This window comes from Fistularia commersonii, chromosome 13, assembly GCF_037954325.1.
Source record: "Fistularia commersonii isolate RoL2024-O1a breed Wild chromosome 13, RoL_Fcom_v1.0, whole genome shotgun sequence".
Lineage (NCBI taxonomy): Eukaryota > Metazoa > Chordata > Actinopteri > Syngnathiformes > Fistulariidae > Fistularia > Fistularia commersonii.
Genome location: NC_141296.1, coordinates 5,872,446 through 5,888,576, shown reverse-complemented (window position 1 = coordinate 5,888,576; position 16,131 = coordinate 5,872,446). Strand labels below are relative to the sequence as shown.

Here is a 16,131-nt window from a genome sequence, read left to right as displayed (position 1 = left end):
CGGATTGTTCCCCCCCGGTGTGTCCATTCGAAAAACAGCCGCTGACGAATCACTGCGCGCCGCAGAGGCTCCTCCCTCGCCTCGCCGCCCGCTCCCACATGTAACGCCACCGGTTCCATCTGTTGCATTCATTGTCTGGTCGGAGACGCAGAGGGACGGGGGTTCGGCTACCATGGCAACCGCGGTCGGTCCATCGGTGACACAGGCCTGAATGATAAGACATCCGTAGCCGGTCGGTGATCATCGAGGCCGATCATCCCGCTCCCGCCGGAGCTCCGAGCTGCATGGCGCGGTAGATCATGACCGGGTCGGTGTGCCTGAGGGCGGCCGCGTCCAGCATCCAGGCGGCTACCGTGTTGCTGTTGCTCCTGAGGATGTGCCTCGCTCTTACCGGCGCCGGACCGTAAAGCGCGCCCGGCGCTCTCGGGGAAACCCGGTGCGCCTCGTTGCGGCGATGGCCGACCGACGCGGCTGCGTGAACTCGCTGTGGTCGGGCACCGAGCGTGTCCGCATCGGCGAGCGTCTCAAGGCGACGCTTGCCGGGCTGCTGGAGCTGGAGCTGCTCCGATACAAACACCTGGAGATGGTGGATGACGCGACGGGGGATCGAAGCGCCGCAGCCGCCGCAGTCGCCGCGTCGGAGCCGCGGCCGAGCGACGGGGGCGGTGCTCCGGACAGCGCGGGCGAGGACGCCGAGCGGAGGAGCCCTTCGACGGCCAGCAGGCAACAGGTCAGTCAGCTCGCCCGCTCCACAAGGGGGATTTTGATAAATATTTTGTTGATCCGTCCTCAGAGAGCAGCCCAGAGGCATGATCGTCACATAAATGTCATAGAGGTCAGGGAGCAGGACCACAGGACCATTACGCCCTGGCTGGGTGGTGATGATGGTGGGGAGTCATTGGCATGCGTATCAGTGATACTCTAGCAGGAGACAACGGTACATTTATGTGCTCATCAGCTGCAAAGGTCACTTTGGCAATCAGGTTTTGCGTCCCTCACCCCCTTCGGCAAACCCAGACCCACGCCGGACTGTTTTCTGATTTCAGGTGATCTATCATTTTACAACGAAACACCTTTAAACTCCCCTTTTCTAACCTAGTCCTGAAACAAATCTGTGTGTGTGTGTGTTGACGTGTAACTCCGCAGGATGGGATGGAGACAGGCCTCAGGCTCGGATACGTGTACGAGAACAGCCTTTGAAAATGTGCCGTTTCAGGAAAAAATGAGAAATGAACCTTTCTGTGTTGTGCTAAACTGTCTCTTACTGACATTGAGCGGTTTTTGAAATGTGTAACCGGTATATTAATTCCATAATCATAGAATGGCCACATGGTAATTAATTAACAGTAACGTCCAACGTTAATGTGCATATCACTTTCCATTAAGGTTGTGTGTAATGAATTATCTCGGGATCATTTGGTGGCTTTATGCTTCATTTATTTAGATGAGGTAGTAAGAACAGCAGACTAAAATCAATCTTAAGGAAGTACTGACGGCAAATGACACAACCACGTGGTCTGCAGAAATGGGTCTTCAATGAAAGGTATACTTTATTTGAATAATCAAATTGCATAAGCACTCCAGGGTACAGTGTGTATCATTGATCGCCTGTCAGTGATGTCACATCTTATTTAGCCATCCAGCCAATGCATATTTCATGTTATTTTCATTACATTGTCATTCAACGTTCGCCTGGCACCGTTATTGGTTGACTGTGGAAAACAGCGGGCTGAATTCAGCGTCCAACAGCTATAAATGAAGCATGAGTCATGTAATCATAATATAGCCGGTAAGTTAGCCAATGTTCGGCTGTCGCTTTAAAGCAGAATTGCATAACATTAGGGATCAGGATCGAAAGCCGGTCCCAATTAAAAACTGTTCCATTTTAGTTTATCAATAGTTATTATTGATCCTGACATGTTTAGATTTGAATAAAGGGACCTCAAATCCATGCTACTCTGCTTTGGTCAGCCGAGCAGACCTCAGTGTTAATTATGGATGTTAATGGCCTAGGTATTTATAAAATCTGTCCCTTTACTGTAAACAACTCGAATAAATGTGGGTAAAAATACGTTATCTTACCAGTAGGTTCAAGTTGCGTTAGATAGAAGTGGTTTAGATATGTATACTATTTCTGAATTCGTGCTAGTTCACAAAAGTATCAAACTTTGGCTTTTGTCAGTGTATCAATTGAGAAATCATAGCAGAAACCCCATCCTTATATTAATCAAAATAATGTGAGTTACATATCGCTCACAGAGTATACATGTTGTCAATTACCATTGTGTCAAATTGCACACATATATAACTTGCATGTGAGCTTGATATTAGTCCATGGTTGACTGTATTTTTTGAGAAAAAAAAAATCAAATATATATATCATTATAAATCAATCATTACATCTTGTCAACCATTTTACTGTTACCGGCACGTTGTGATGTCAATTTAGACCAAAGATGAAAAAGATGATTACTATTTTACAACATCTGTCTTCATGATTGCAGTAAAACTTTTTGTTATTTGCCATTTAGCTGTAGAATATAGTCCTAGAGAAAAAGGCCCTTTTGAATACATTATGATGACTAAAAAAGAACAGGCATGCTCATATTTATGCTCATACAATGTGTGTATGCCACTGTAAAAGTAACCCCCTCATATGCTGCATTGGAAGCTGGAAATAACTTCATGAAATTAAATCAGTGCAGAAAAGGGACTGCAGTCCCGTCAGAGTGAGAGCATCTGGATGGGAGTGCTGTCCTCCACACCGCCCACCCACCGACGTCTCCGTCTCTCTTGCTCCCCCTGCGGCGCTGCGATATCCTGCCGCGGGGACGGGCACCATTGCTCATTCTCACCTCTGAAGGGAGCTGCCAGTGTGTTGGAGGGACGGCTGGCGCCCTGCCCTCTGCTCAAACTCCTCCTGCCAATGCACTCAGGCCAAAATTTGCATAAATGCAGATACACCGATGGTGCAAAGCAAATGTAGTTGTTAGTACTGTTAAAGGCATAGTTGTCGTCTTAACCATTGAGGTGAAATAGTTACCCCTATTGGGAAGGTTTTATACTTAAATACATTCATGTGGCTGTAGGCTTAAAGTGATAAAACATTTCTTTGGAAAGAATTGGGTAGCGGTTTAAAAAAGGCTGCTTTGTAAGGCTGTTATATCCCCCTCCATCCTCTCCCCAAAAAGCAATGACAAGCAACTGTGCAAACCAATATTTGGTAGGTGGGGATTATGGCTGCAGTGACATCTGGGTTAGAAAAATGCAATGAGTCATCGCTCATATAGTGATGTTTTTAGCATTTGTGATGCAAGCGGTTCTTAAGAATTAATACTCAAGGAAAATAAACATGAAGCACGTGTCAGGGATTTGCTTCTTTCTTGTTAATACGACCAATTAAAATGTCACAATGATGCATTCAGAACATGAATACCGAGTATAAACACCGATTACTCAACAAATCATCTTGACATTATTTTAGTCGTCAAGGGCGACAAAATGTTGCAAAATGAATGCACATATATATCTGTGTGTGTGTGTGTGTGTGTGTGCATGTGCACTTGGGCCGTTTAGAGGAGCTTCATGTTACACAGAGAGCCATTGCCCCAACTAGAGTGAGAAAGCTTTTGTCCCTTCATCTTGCCTCAGGTTCCCTCTGAACGTCGCATCATTCTTACTTTCGGGAGCTGATCCTCTTGGAAATTTCAGCGGAGCGGGGGCACGACGTTGGTGAAGAAGATAGACACATAATGTGGGCTGTGTTTCAAACTCAATGCCACATTAATAATGCATGAACAATTAATAGCTCCATGCTGAACAAGTAGACACTGGCCACTTTACCGCACAAATCCTATTGTTTGTCCATTTTATAATGCCCTGCCACGTCTGTGTAATGTCTATAAAACCTTTGAGAGCTGATATTTAAATCAAATGCATTCTTAGTTAGTATTGTTTGCGAACACTGCCCGCACCGTTGGCGAGTTAGCATATCGATCCATGTTTTCTTTATGCCGTTCTGCAGGGTTGGGGGTTGGTTCTTTCTCATGTTGACAAATATCATATTACAGCGCTTGGAATAGAACCGCACCCATTTATCCACCGATGACTGTCTCATACACAAATCCCTGTGGAACATTACATCCTGTAATTTGTTGTCGGTGGACAATTAACTGTGTATGCATAAAGAGAGAAAGCGGCATTATATTTTTCTGACAGATCATACGTTCTGGTCAATAAAAATAGAAGGGAGTACTTAAGTCGGACCTTGCGCGTGTTGGAAGGCAAACATATGTGCTATTATGACAAGAGGAAGAACTGCAGTGAGTCAGACAGCTTAACAGAGGTGCAGGGGGGGAAAAAAAAAGTAGCACTGGCTGGATTGTGTTTGTTCTGGTCCAGGATGAGTTAAATATTTCGCCAAGCCCGCTGTAGGCCTGCCTGTGTGGGAGGAAGAGCGAGAGAGTTAGAGAGCGAGCAGCTGTAGCTATGGTGAGTAGGGGGCGGCTGGTGGGGAGGATATTATAGAAGTGGGAGGGGGATTAATTGTCAAGGGGAGTTGGAGGGTATTGTGTGGGGGAGGTGGGGGTCCTTCAAGATGCCCTTCTCTCTCACCCGGCAACGGCTCACCCTTCCTGCCTCACCGTCACTTTACTGCCTTCATTCACTCAGTGACTCACTCTCCTGTCTTTTTTTGTCCCTCTCGCTCATTTTGGTCATCCGCTCACCCACGACTCACTTTGGATTTCACTCGAGGAAACAAAAAAAAAACACAAGTAAAAGGGAGTGACTGGAAGCGCCCGATCTCTCTAAGATCGGGAAAAGTAAGGAGTAAAACAAGGAGTCTGAAACTCATTCTTTTCCTTCATTCCTTCTCCCCTCCGCTGTCCATCCCCCTTCCCTTCTGTCACTCCGGTCTTTGTCACGTCATCTGCCCTCTGCCATTATCCCCTGAATCCCCCTTCTCCTGTCCCCCCGGCCGTGAGTCACTATACCTGTATTGTTGCCTTCGTAACTAGAGGATTGATCAGTGCCACTCACAGGGGTTTTGTCGTGTGGGCTCCACTGGGCTCCCACCAAAGTGCTTGGCTGCGGACCTGAAAGGTGGATCAGGGATTTCTAGTATAATTGAAGGGTGGTCCATGTGTACTAATCGAGGAAGTTGAGGTGCTGTGCTAGTCTAACAGAGCGATTGTTACTCTTGTCGTTGTTTTACCCAACTACGAAGGTAAGGGTGTCTGACGTCAACGTCCATTCAAGGACCCACAACTCTTTTCTACCTCTGTCCTACAAAACCCCAAAGCTGCTTTTAGACTCCTTCAGTCTCAGTCTGATATGGTCAGACACGTGTCCAAAGATACTGAAGTGGCATTAAAATCTGCAATACAAGCTGTTATGCTGATCTGCTATCAACCTGACCGTATGTTCTCCCTATGGCCGGAGTCATCCAAGTAGAAGAAATATTCCATTATTTATTTTACTAGCGTCGACTAAATGCGGAAATATTGTATTGTAACGGTCTTACGGTTTTGACAACTAAAAGTAGAATTGTAAAAATGTACTTTTTGAAAACATATCAATGAGCCGCTAGCCGGTAAATACAAAGAAAGCGTAAAGTACATTATTTACATCTGAAATACCTAGTGTTAAGGCAAGAAGGTACTATAAAAACTAAAATTCTTGAGAAATCTGAGCAAAAGCTGCGTTCAGAGATTGTTGGACTGGATATGTATATTGATAGTATCATTTTACAACTATAACATGCGTATACACATATAACTTGAGGCGCAAAATCAATGTTTCAAAATCCCATTTTATTCGGAAATGACCTTTACAAGATTACAAAATATTTGGCTTACTGTACGGTTTTGTCTCCTTTCTTTAAATTCTTGAATCAACTTTAATTTCTTAAGATGTCATTCAACTTGTCAGATTAGTATTATGATTATCGTGATCTTCATTTTAATCATATTGTCTTACTTGGGCCTACGAACAGTCGTTTCCCACTGCAGTGTCAATCAATAGTCCTCACGCAACACTGGCTGTGTAAAATTGAATGCTGAAACTTTTATCAGTTATTAAAGACAGCTTCAAAGCTTTCATCAGCAGATCTGCACAGAAATATAATAATCTTTAAAATATCATCAATTCTGCAAATGTTCATCTCCTATGTTCTGTCTTTCAGGCTCCCTCCCCCTCAGATATAATAGTATTTCCCTGTCAGAGCAGCCCAGAAGACTCTTGCAGTAATTCAGGGGATGGAACGGTTCCTTACTCATCTGGCCAGGGGAGTCATTCACGCTGGTCTACTTTGTCCTGGGACGCCCCCTCCGACCTGCTGTCTCCCCCGACACCAGACACCAACTATACTGTCCACCTAGATAGTGACTCCAGACCGAGTTCTGGTAAGCGCAGACCAACTCACGATTGCAACTTCATTTCTAAAAACAGCCAACCTTTTGTGGGAGAAGTTCCACTACACATTAACCAGCCTTTTTTTCATAGTCTGTTTACTTATTACTTTGTTTGACTTATATTGAGTCATTCAGTTTCAACCAACCTTTAAGCACTGCTCCAGCGTCTCTACGTTTCTCCAAATATTTAATTTCCTGTTATCAACCTCAACGCCCCACTTGAAAAAAAAGACTCATCGCACCGAAATATACATATAAATGATTTCCCGACCTTAATCAATAATGGTTCTTACAATCATAATAAGAGGTTTTGTTACTGTAATTTTTCCGTTTGTCTCTCAAGGTTTCTACTCCGTCAGCGGGAGCTCTCTTTCGGACTCATGCTACTCCGTGTCCAGTGATGCTACTCAAGGACTGATGGCACCGGCCAGACCCCCGAAGGTCTGGGAACCTGCACCTCTTTCTTCTGCCAACACGGACCTCTTGTGGCCAGACAGTGCAGTACAGCAGCCGGCACTGCAGAACAGCCCTACTGATACCAGCCAAACTGAAAATACAACCGTTCCAGGTGAATATAAGCAAAAAAGACATCCGCGGCAAGCAAATGTAACCAGAGCTCTGTCTCTCTGTATGATATGACAATGAAGCTTTTGTGCATGAAAGGAACATCTATTGAAGTGATCTAATTCTATTAAATACACATTTTATCTCTCCATTTTGTGTCTCCTACAGTCTCAAGCGATCATGAAGTGACTGGTCTGAATTTTCTTTATGACCTCTGCTCCGGTGTGAGCCAGTCCTTCATTTCTTCCCTCCTACCAATTCTTGACCCCATGGCCTCTTCCTCCGACTCTGCTCAAGCACAAAGACCCCAATTGGATCCTCGCTACTCTAAAGACTTGGTGTCCCGTCGGACAAAAGAGGTATACACCTACCCTAGTCCGCTGCATGCGGTTGCCCTCCAAAGCCCGCTCTTTACCCTTCAGAGCGCCGAGCAGTCAGCATCTCTGAGTCCTGAAGGAAATCAATATGATGAACAAGCGGATTCCACCACTGATTTAAGTCTGACTCTCCAGCCCCAGCAGCCCCCGGCCTTGGCTTCTTTCACTCAGCTGGAGCAGTACATCTCTCGGCTAGCTCAGCAGTACCGCAGTCGTGTAAATTCCTCCATCTCTGATTTGCCGTCGGCCGCTAGCACTTGTCCGGTCACACACAGAAACATTTGTACTCCAGCGAAAAGTCATGGGTCCACTCAGTCCCTGTCTGCCTTTGAAACCCGCAGCACAACTTCTGTTCTGCCGGGGGGCAACATAACACCCTGCAAATCGTTGCTGGGCAATTCTGCCAGAGTGAGCTTGAGCACCAGTGGGAAAAAAGCCACTAGGAATTCCATCAACCTAGGAAACCTTCCCTCGACTACTGGAGAGGATGTAAATATTAATCTGCACCTCAACCTTAACTTGAATCTTGCTCCCAGTTTAAGCTCCAGCCAGGGACTGGTGGATAATCCCAAAGATGGCGGCTGTGGAACTGTGGGGAGTAACCTTGTTGCTGGCTCGAACGCTTCGACCACAACCCTTTCCTCGTCCACATCTACCCCGGCACTCAGACCTCGACCTCGTATTTCCACGTGCCCGTCCTCGCTAAGCCACCGTAGTTCCCTGGAGGTCACTACTGGTCTGGGATCAAGTTCCGGATTTGGGTCAACAGCCCTCTCTCATTCACTGGACATGAAAAGCGGCGCTCCACTGGAGGGCGGAACATCGGTGACTCCCGCAAATTCAGGATTGGCTCCTGGGTCTCAACGCGGCAGCCTCATCCGGGAGTCCAGCTCCAGTCCTAAGCTAAATGAACACTCCGCCATCGTGGAAGAGATCTCGCGTCTGTCTGGCCTCTCTAGAGCAGTCGTAGTTGGGCTAATGGAACAAGGAGTGGAACTGGATATTGACTGTTTCCAGAGCGATACGGCAGGTGAGGTGAAGAGTCTCAATAAAGGTCTTCTGACACCCCAGATAGAGCAGTCCCATGATTACGCCAGACTGACTGAGCTGAACCCTCAGAGACCAATACACCTGTCTCTCAGTGTCACGCATTCCCCACAGTCTCAGAGTAGCCTCACCCCTCCTCTTTCACAGTCCAACAGCCCCATACATCCTTACCAGTCTTTTCACATGCCCTCTGCCCACCACTCCTCCCATTGTCATTACCAAAGTCCTTCTCCATCTGATTTTCCTTCTTCTACCGCCTCCTCGCCCGCCTCCCGCACCACCCACAGGGGTCATTCTCCCCCACGTCCCCTCCTGCCTTCCCCAAAGGGTGCCACGCCTCTCTCTGTCTTTCGGAGGGATGCGTCTTTCCAGTGTTCTCTCCCCCGTTCCAATACTAGGACCCCACCTTTGGAGGAGCGAATTATCCAGCCAAGGGGCGGATCGCTTAGGCAGACCGGAGGAAGTACTGGCTGGTGCAATAGGGTCGAGGGGGATGGGCTCTACAGAGGTAAACATGCATCTCACAAGTTAATCAGGGCAGCAACAGTGAGCAGCTACACCAAGAGAGAGGATTACGGTGCTTTTTGGGGTGAAGAGGAAGGGGTGCAAGCGCTGGCGCAGACATTTAGAAAGGCTTCTAACAAAGTCCGCAGTGGCTTTGAGGGCCACCCCTGTGGCAAAGAGTCTGAGGGTGAAAGGGAAGAAATGGACAGAGCCGAGTACGGCTACGGATGGGGCAGAAACAGCGGCGGAAGCTGGAGGACGGAACACAGAAAAGTGAAAAGTCATGACAAGAGGTCAAAAGTAGAAAGCTCTCCGGTGTTCACCAAAAAGAGAGGGAAGGACGACGGAGATAGACGAAGCTCCAGCGTCAGGCTATCCAGGAGGGCTCTTTTCCGGAGCGAGTCCCAGGGATTGCTGGTGCCTCATAACCACAAAGGGGAGCCCACAAAGAAGTCACTCTGGGTTTCGTCTTTTGATGTTGGACAAGGTGACATGAGTGTCAGCAGAAATGAAGGGATCAGGCAGCAGAGAGAAAAGGAGGAGGACAAACTCCTATCCTCCACAGCAAGTCTCTTTAATCTCCATCGTTCTGAGAGCCCGGAGGGCAGCTGCCACTCTAACTCTCCGCTCTCCTCTCCTTCCTTTTCTCCATCTCCTCCTCCAAGGATACCCCTCCAGCGGTCTAGATCCCTGAGGGACATAGGGAGGAGAGTCTTTGGTTCGATGAGGTCCCTGAGTCTCAAACGAAAACCATCCAAGAAATGACTTTTTGAACACTTAAAAGGTTCAATCACAGTCGACGCAGCCTCTCAATGTTACACTCAAAAGCTGGTGTGACATTCAGTGTAAAAGAGTTTGCCATTGGTTTGAAACTGCAAGAATTTTTGACTGTATTTACACCAATGGCAACTTTCCACTTCCTTCATTGACTGTCAATAAGATGGAAATTCCTTTCAGACACTGTCAGTAAAGCCTGTTACGGTTTACGAACACTGCGAGAATAATAAAAAAAAAAAAAAAAAAAGTTTTATCCCTCATCTACATGTTTAAAAGGCTACAATAATTTATTTCTGAACACAAGTACCAATCTCTTTGGTATCTACACTGTTATTAATCCAGATTTTGCAGTTTATGGTAAGAAGAGGGTTGGTAGAGGATCCGTGGTTGGAATCCGAAAGGAGCCCCGACCTCCTGGCTGTGCTACTTTTTTTGGCTCCTTCTGGATATGACTCCATTGGTGTTACAGTTCCCATTATTCTTTTCAAGTTAATTGAATCATATACAGTGCAGCTAATTCCAAATTTATTGTTTGCACTTCGATCACATCAACCCAAGTAATTGGATTTATTTAGTGTCGATTTTCTCTCGATCACTTCAATGGAGGGGGAATTAAGATTTAAAATGTATACACAGTCAAGAAACTGGCTGCTTCTACTGCCCAAGAGCCATTGAAATGAATTATTAAAATATCCTTTTTTGGGAAAAGAGTAATTGTGAAGAACTACAAAGATACATTACTCTTCTACAGAATTCACTTGTATGTGTTTTAGTGTTTCTAATAGTGTTAATGTTTCAAAGGCATTGAAAACAAAAGGAAACTATCTTTGTCAGCTTAATTTTTTTTTAGAGGCAATAAAAATATCCCCAATGCTCATTACCAAACCCATCCCTTTAGCCAGAACTCTGCTGTAAATCATGAGTATGAAGGTGTATATGTTCATTCTTATGCATGCTGCTCTGTGACTTGTTCAGTGATTATAGCAACGGTGAAAACTTGATAGTCCTATTTGTCTTTGGGCAATAACGCCTCTGAAGTACAATCATACTGGCCAGAATGACCAAACCTAAGCAAATACTCTTTAATTTGATATTGTGCTCAGGATTTTGAAATAAATATTGACTGATAAAACATTGAGGTGTTATTTGAGATTGAATGTAGCCTTACAATTAATAAATGAAACTTCTACCTAAACTTGCATTGTGTATGAAATGCCAAACACAGATGGTCTGTATACTATTTGCAAGAAAGTAAAAAAAAAAACACATCTGATCGTGGTTATTCCTCATAAAAAATGTTTTACTTGAATTGTGAAGAAAAGAATGAAAACTGACCCGGCAACTTAGAAGACATTGTCAGAAATGTTCAGTTGTGTATGATCCTGTATAGTTTAACGGCATCCTAGGGTACAAAATTATGAGCTTTTGTGCTCCAAACAAGCTCTTCCCTTAGCAAGAGAAAATCTCTCCAGACCCTCCTTACTCCTATAAGAGCATTCTATACTTTCCTTTTTACTGCATCACGGTCGTGTGGATGGAAAGCAATCGATACACTGCCTTGCCCAACTCAGAAATAGAGTCACATTAGTGAATCAATAAAAAGTTGTGAGCTTTGAGCTGGTTCATGATCAGCAGAGGTTGAGCAGAGGCTATGTTCACACTGCACAAAAGAACAAGAATGTGATATCGTGTGCAGGTACTCATGCATTTGATGAAACAGTAAGCTTACTTCATATTGGCTGAATCTGCCTTTCAAAGATCTACTAGCTTGGACACAAATATGTGCGGTCATTGCAGTGATGGAAATAAATCATGATCAACATCATTATGTACATGGATATATATATATATATATATATATATTAAAGGGGCAGTTTTGATCTAATGTGACCAAAAGTCAACATCAAGGCAATGTTTAATATGTCAACCAATGAAATCAGAGTGCTGGCATTCAAAATTTCTTGTTTGTCAGTTTTGTCTCACACCAAAATTCCAAACTATTTCCAAACGTTGAAAGTTTCACATACAGGCAATTTGATGTTAGATATTTTTTGCTGGTTTTATGTGTAATGTTAGATTCTAATGTGGTTGATTTCCATTTGCTTCTTTTTTTCATTTTTGACTTAATTCCAAACACCAATTGAGGTTTTACATCATCTTGTATTGAGAATCATAATAACCATTATATTCTGGTCAAATGTCAGTGAATCAAAACATAATCGCAGTCCAGAATGAGGTAGTACAGGAAAAAAACAAAATTGTACAGGAAAGAAAACTTCAACAGTTTTATCTCATTCGAGAACATTTATGGACATGGCCCAAACTAGTATTCAATGTTTTTTACACTTTTAACAATATTATGAGGAAAAAAAAATATCATTCATGAGTTGAAAAGATAAACCAACCCACAATATTAGTTTTCTTGTATTTGCCCTCTGAGTTTTGAACATAGCCAGTCTCTCACTTAGGCTGAGGCCTTATTTGGTTCTGGGAGACTAGACTCCCTCACCAGTTGTTTGAGTGTGGTTGATCTCTTCTCCAGAGTTGCACTTCTTGCTGGAGGGAAACATGCCACGGTACATGGCTCTCTCCTTTTGTAACTCTCGATTCAGCCTCTCCTCAGCCCTCTGCAGGTGCTTCCTAACATTGACATCTGTAACAGAAAAAGACAAATTGTTTATTATGTTTTCTCTTCCCACATTTGAATTGGATTCTTACATTTTGTCACTTTTCAACTATAGATTTAACAAAGTACAAGTCAATAGTACATGTAAATATACAGAAATATTACTTGTGAGACAAAAATAAGCATTAAATACAAGAGTATCCATCTTCAAGGGGAAAATTGTAATATTCAAGCTTAAGCCTTTATGTTAAATTACCTTGTATAATAGAAAACAAATAAAAAAAACTTAACTTAATCCTGAAGGTATATATTAAAAGGACTTCACTGAAGGTCTTTAATCAAGAGAAACCCAACACCAATAATTAAATTGAACTGTTAGTATATCCACTCTAATACAAAAACATGAAGAATTAGGCAAATTCAATTTAGGTAGTTTGGTATCTTGTAATTCAATCTGTGAATTTGGTGATGATGTTAGATGTTGATAGTGATGTTTATAATGTTGACCCTCTAACAGAAAACCCCACCCCTTGATCAATATTGAGCAATTCAAGTAAACAGGGAGTGTCGGAAAGAATGTCATGGTCTGTGCTCTATGCTGGAACGTGCATGGTTGTTGTCTTGCTCTCTCTTGATTGCATTAGTGCAAAAGTCATTATTCTTACCATAAAAAATATGTGGCGGGGATAGTATGAGAAAATCTTTTTAAGGGGAAAATGCACATTTCAAATGCAACGATTGAAAAAATGCAGTAGAAAATGAAAAACTAATAATTTTGCTCTTAACTATTGAGAACTAAAATCAGGCTACTCTTTAGGACCCGAGACACTCTGGGCTGATTCTAGTCTGTTCTAATTTCTTACCATTAGGCTGTACCTTGCACGCCTGTATTAGGTACTGTTTAGCTGTCACTGCGTCACCGAGCTCCAGAGTGGCCACACCTGCCCTGTAGAGCGCTTTTACATCTCCTGGCCGCCACTGCAACACCCGCAGACAATACTCCTGGACACGATTGAAGTCGACATTCTGTTTCTGCAGCAAACAGGCTAGAAGACAAATGTAAAGTTTTTGTAAGCATAGAACTTGATGAAGTCCTTAGATATAAAAATTTAGCGACATTTTTATGTAATCTCTCCAATGTGATATTTGTAAAAGCTTAAGTGGAAATTCAAAGGATTATACAGAGAATAGTGTATGTGAAGTAATACTGTTGTTTTACAATTATGCCAACAAGCTAGGGCCTTTAGTCTGTATGTTCTCCCTGTACCTATAAGGGCTCTTGCAAGCTACTCACGCCAATGAATGGACAGCTGAAATGTGTTATTGTAAATGCCATATTGCCTTGAGGTGTGAATGTACTGTGAATCTTTGTCAGCCTTCATATGTAATTCTTGATATTAACACAGCCTGTTGACAATCAACCTGCCTTTCCACTAATGTCAAGGGGCTTTCGCACCCTGGAAAACACTTCATAGAAGAAGCATTAGCTATAAAATATGGGTAGGTTCTAAGCATAGTAATATTAATGTGAAATCATCAATGGAGAACCAACAGTCAAATAGTCTACAGAGCTTTGTTTTTTTTAAATAACATTTAAACCGATGACAATATTTCCAATTTCGGGTGAATATTTTGTACTAACCCACCAAAATTATAGAAATTGCTACTTTTATTTTTACCAGCTAGGTTGTTGTAGCAGTCCACTTGTGTATTTCGCAGCGATGCCTCCTGCTCAGAGGTTAGAGCTGGCCTCTCAGGTCCAAACCCTTTCAGTGAAGACATTACTTCAGAGTCCAGGCCTCTTAGAACTAACAGAGCGCAGTGATATCGGCCAATAGCTGAGCGGATGTTCTTCTCCCGATAGAAAGCATTTCCCTCTGTCTTCATTTGGGCTGCTTCTTCTAGGAGAGCCCAGGCTGGCTTCACGCAGGTTGCTGCAGCTGTTGAAGCAGCAGCTGCCCCCTGCATCTCCTGACTTTCCTCCTGTCCTGCAGCCTGCATTTCTGGACCTGACAGCTGGTGAAATGAGACACTATATAAACATTTGTGAAGAAGCCATCAGTGTGCAGTGTGCAGAGAGACAACACATGTGCACAATAAAACATTCACTAGTTTAGTGAATGTGTATCCTGTGTGATGTGTGTTATAGTGTATCCTCTTTTGGGGTGCAACATCAAGACAGAACAGAACGTTGGTGTGTGGTTAGGTTCATGGCTGGTGAAGCATTCACTCCACCGCAATCATCACAATCAGATTCTGTGGAAGAATCCCTAGAATCACAAGCGCTCCCTACCATGAGGCAGGCGAACTGTGTGCCTCATTTGGTTGCTCTTCGCAGCACTTTTATGATCGCTCAGCACCAGACACTAATAACACATACAGTGGTTTACAAAAAACACTGTACATTGGAAATGTAGTTCATACAGCAAAAGTGTTTAAACAATTTAATCGTGAAATACCAAGAGACAACAATACGGTCTTATTGCAGAGCATGCCAGCAGTCAGCCATCATTGCGCAATCTACGTTGAGGCTCACTGCACATCTCTTCTCGATGTGTGAACAGTAAATGTGAAAATCCAGCAATCTGAATAAAAAGCAATCTAAAACTGGTGAGGTTAAATGAAAAATACATATTTAGTGCAAATCATTGATAAATATAACCTTTTAAATCTCTTTTATTCATTTTACATTTTTTCCAAGATTGGCAAGTGAAGCACAGCCTCTCCAGCCTGCCCTGTGGGCAAGTCACTGATTGGAATACTTAACCATTGCTTTAAAAATAGACATTTAAACATTAAATTGGGAAATGAACACGCATGGCAGTATGTTACAGGATTTCCCCTTCATAACCATCCAAATATCACCTGCACGTTGTTGATATTGCGACGAGGAAATGTGGCACTAACGCGACGCTCTTCAGCGAGGCCTTGAGGGAAGTGACGTAAGCAGCGGGTTAGAATTTGACTGACTACTGTTACCTTAAAATACAAACCTCAAACACAACAAATCTTGTCACATATAACTGTCAAGTTACCCACTCACCTTGGATTAAAGTTACAGATTTATATTGACCTGCCCGGCCAATACACACACTTTGTAGATTCTAGCGTTGCCTTTTATAACACTAGTTTAATGAATTGCTTTGCCATGTCGCATTTAGTCTTGCTAGCCTGTCACCGATCAAACTTCACCTCAGCTTTGTGTAACATAAGGGTGTTAACACTGTTAAACGGCTGTGTACACAAAAACGTGACGGTTACATATGTTGTTTTATGCATCCTCTCACCTTACACAGACGAAAAGACAATCGCCGGGCAGCTACTTTGGCCAGTAAACAACCATACTGTTGTTGAAGGTGCGCTTCCTTGTTTTCTTGTGTACTGGTCGAAACTTCAGCATGACGTCGCATTACTGCCTCCATGAGGCCGGATAGGGAATAACCATCCGGCCTGCTGCCCTCCATCACCATCACCTTACTAGATACACAAAAATATCTCATGTTATCTGATGTTGTTATGACTACAAATGTAGTGGAAATATTTTGATGTAGGTTAGAGTTCAATTTACTTGTAATAAGAGGTCAAGACCTCAGGAAATACCACAAGGAAGATGGAATAAGAGATGTAAAGGATGTAAAAACTTTAGATTTTTTTCATATTCCAGCAGTAGCAGTACAGGACTGTCTCGGAAAATTAGAATATTGTGATAATGTTCTTTATCTTCTGTCATGCAATTAAAAAAACAAAAATTACTTTTTCATGATATTCTAATATTTTGAGATAGGATTTTTGAGTTTTCTTAAGGAGTAAGCCATAATCATCA

At 43.3% G+C, this 16,131-nt stretch overlaps 2 protein-coding genes across 2 annotated transcripts; one reads left to right on the top strand and one right to left on the bottom strand.

The window, feature by feature from the left end:
* Nucleotides 1–142: 142 nt before the first annotated feature.
* LOC147227719 (uncharacterized) lies at nt 143–10,814 on the top strand. Its single transcript, XM_086158016.1, has 4 exons — nt 143–730; nt 6,185–6,404; nt 6,757–6,981; nt 7,146–10,814. The coding sequence occupies exons 1-4, from the start codon at nt 455–457 to the stop codon at nt 9,668–9,670; spliced, it is 3,246 nt and encodes a 1,081-aa protein (XP_086014142.1). The 5' UTR covers nt 143–454; the 3' UTR covers nt 9,671–10,814.
* A 153-nt stretch (nt 10,815–10,967) lies between these two features.
* Nucleotides 10,968–15,703, bottom strand: ttc9c (tetratricopeptide repeat domain 9C). Its single transcript, XM_086158017.1, has 4 exons — nt 15,596–15,703; nt 13,988–14,324; nt 13,172–13,354; nt 10,968–12,335 (listed from the first exon to the last, which is right to left on the bottom strand). The coding sequence occupies exons 2-4, from the start codon at nt 14,307–14,309 to the stop codon at nt 12,178–12,180; spliced, it is 663 nt and encodes a 220-aa protein (XP_086014143.1). The 5' UTR covers nt 14,310–14,324; nt 15,596–15,703; the 3' UTR covers nt 10,968–12,177.
* Nucleotides 15,704–16,131: the final 428 nt, after the last annotated feature.

Bases quoted from the DNA above. Each gene is read 5' to 3' on its own strand.
- LOC147227719 (XM_086158016.1), top strand. From the start codon at position 455: ATGGCCGACCGACGCGGCTGCGTGAACTCGCTGTGGTCGGGCACCGAG. The intron at 6,405-6,756 runs GTAAGCGCAGAC...TTGTCTCTCAAG, and splicing joins TGACTCCAGACCGAGTTCTG to GTTTCTACTCCGTCAGCGGG. The intron at 6,982-7,145 runs GTGAATATAAGC...TGTCTCCTACAG, and splicing joins TGAAAATACAACCGTTCCAG to TCTCAAGCGATCATGAAGTG.
- ttc9c (XM_086158017.1), bottom strand. From the start codon at position 14,309: ATGCAGGCTGCAGGACAGGAGGAAAGTCAGGAGATGCAGGGGGCAGCT. The intron at 13,355-13,987 runs GTAAAAATAAAA...TTTGTCTTCTAG, and splicing joins CTGCTACAACAACCTAGCTG to CCTGTTTGCTGCAGAAACAG. The intron at 12,336-13,171 runs GTAAGAAATTAG...TTTCTGTTACAG, and splicing joins GTGCAAGGTACAGCCTAATG to ATGTCAATGTTAGGAAGCAC.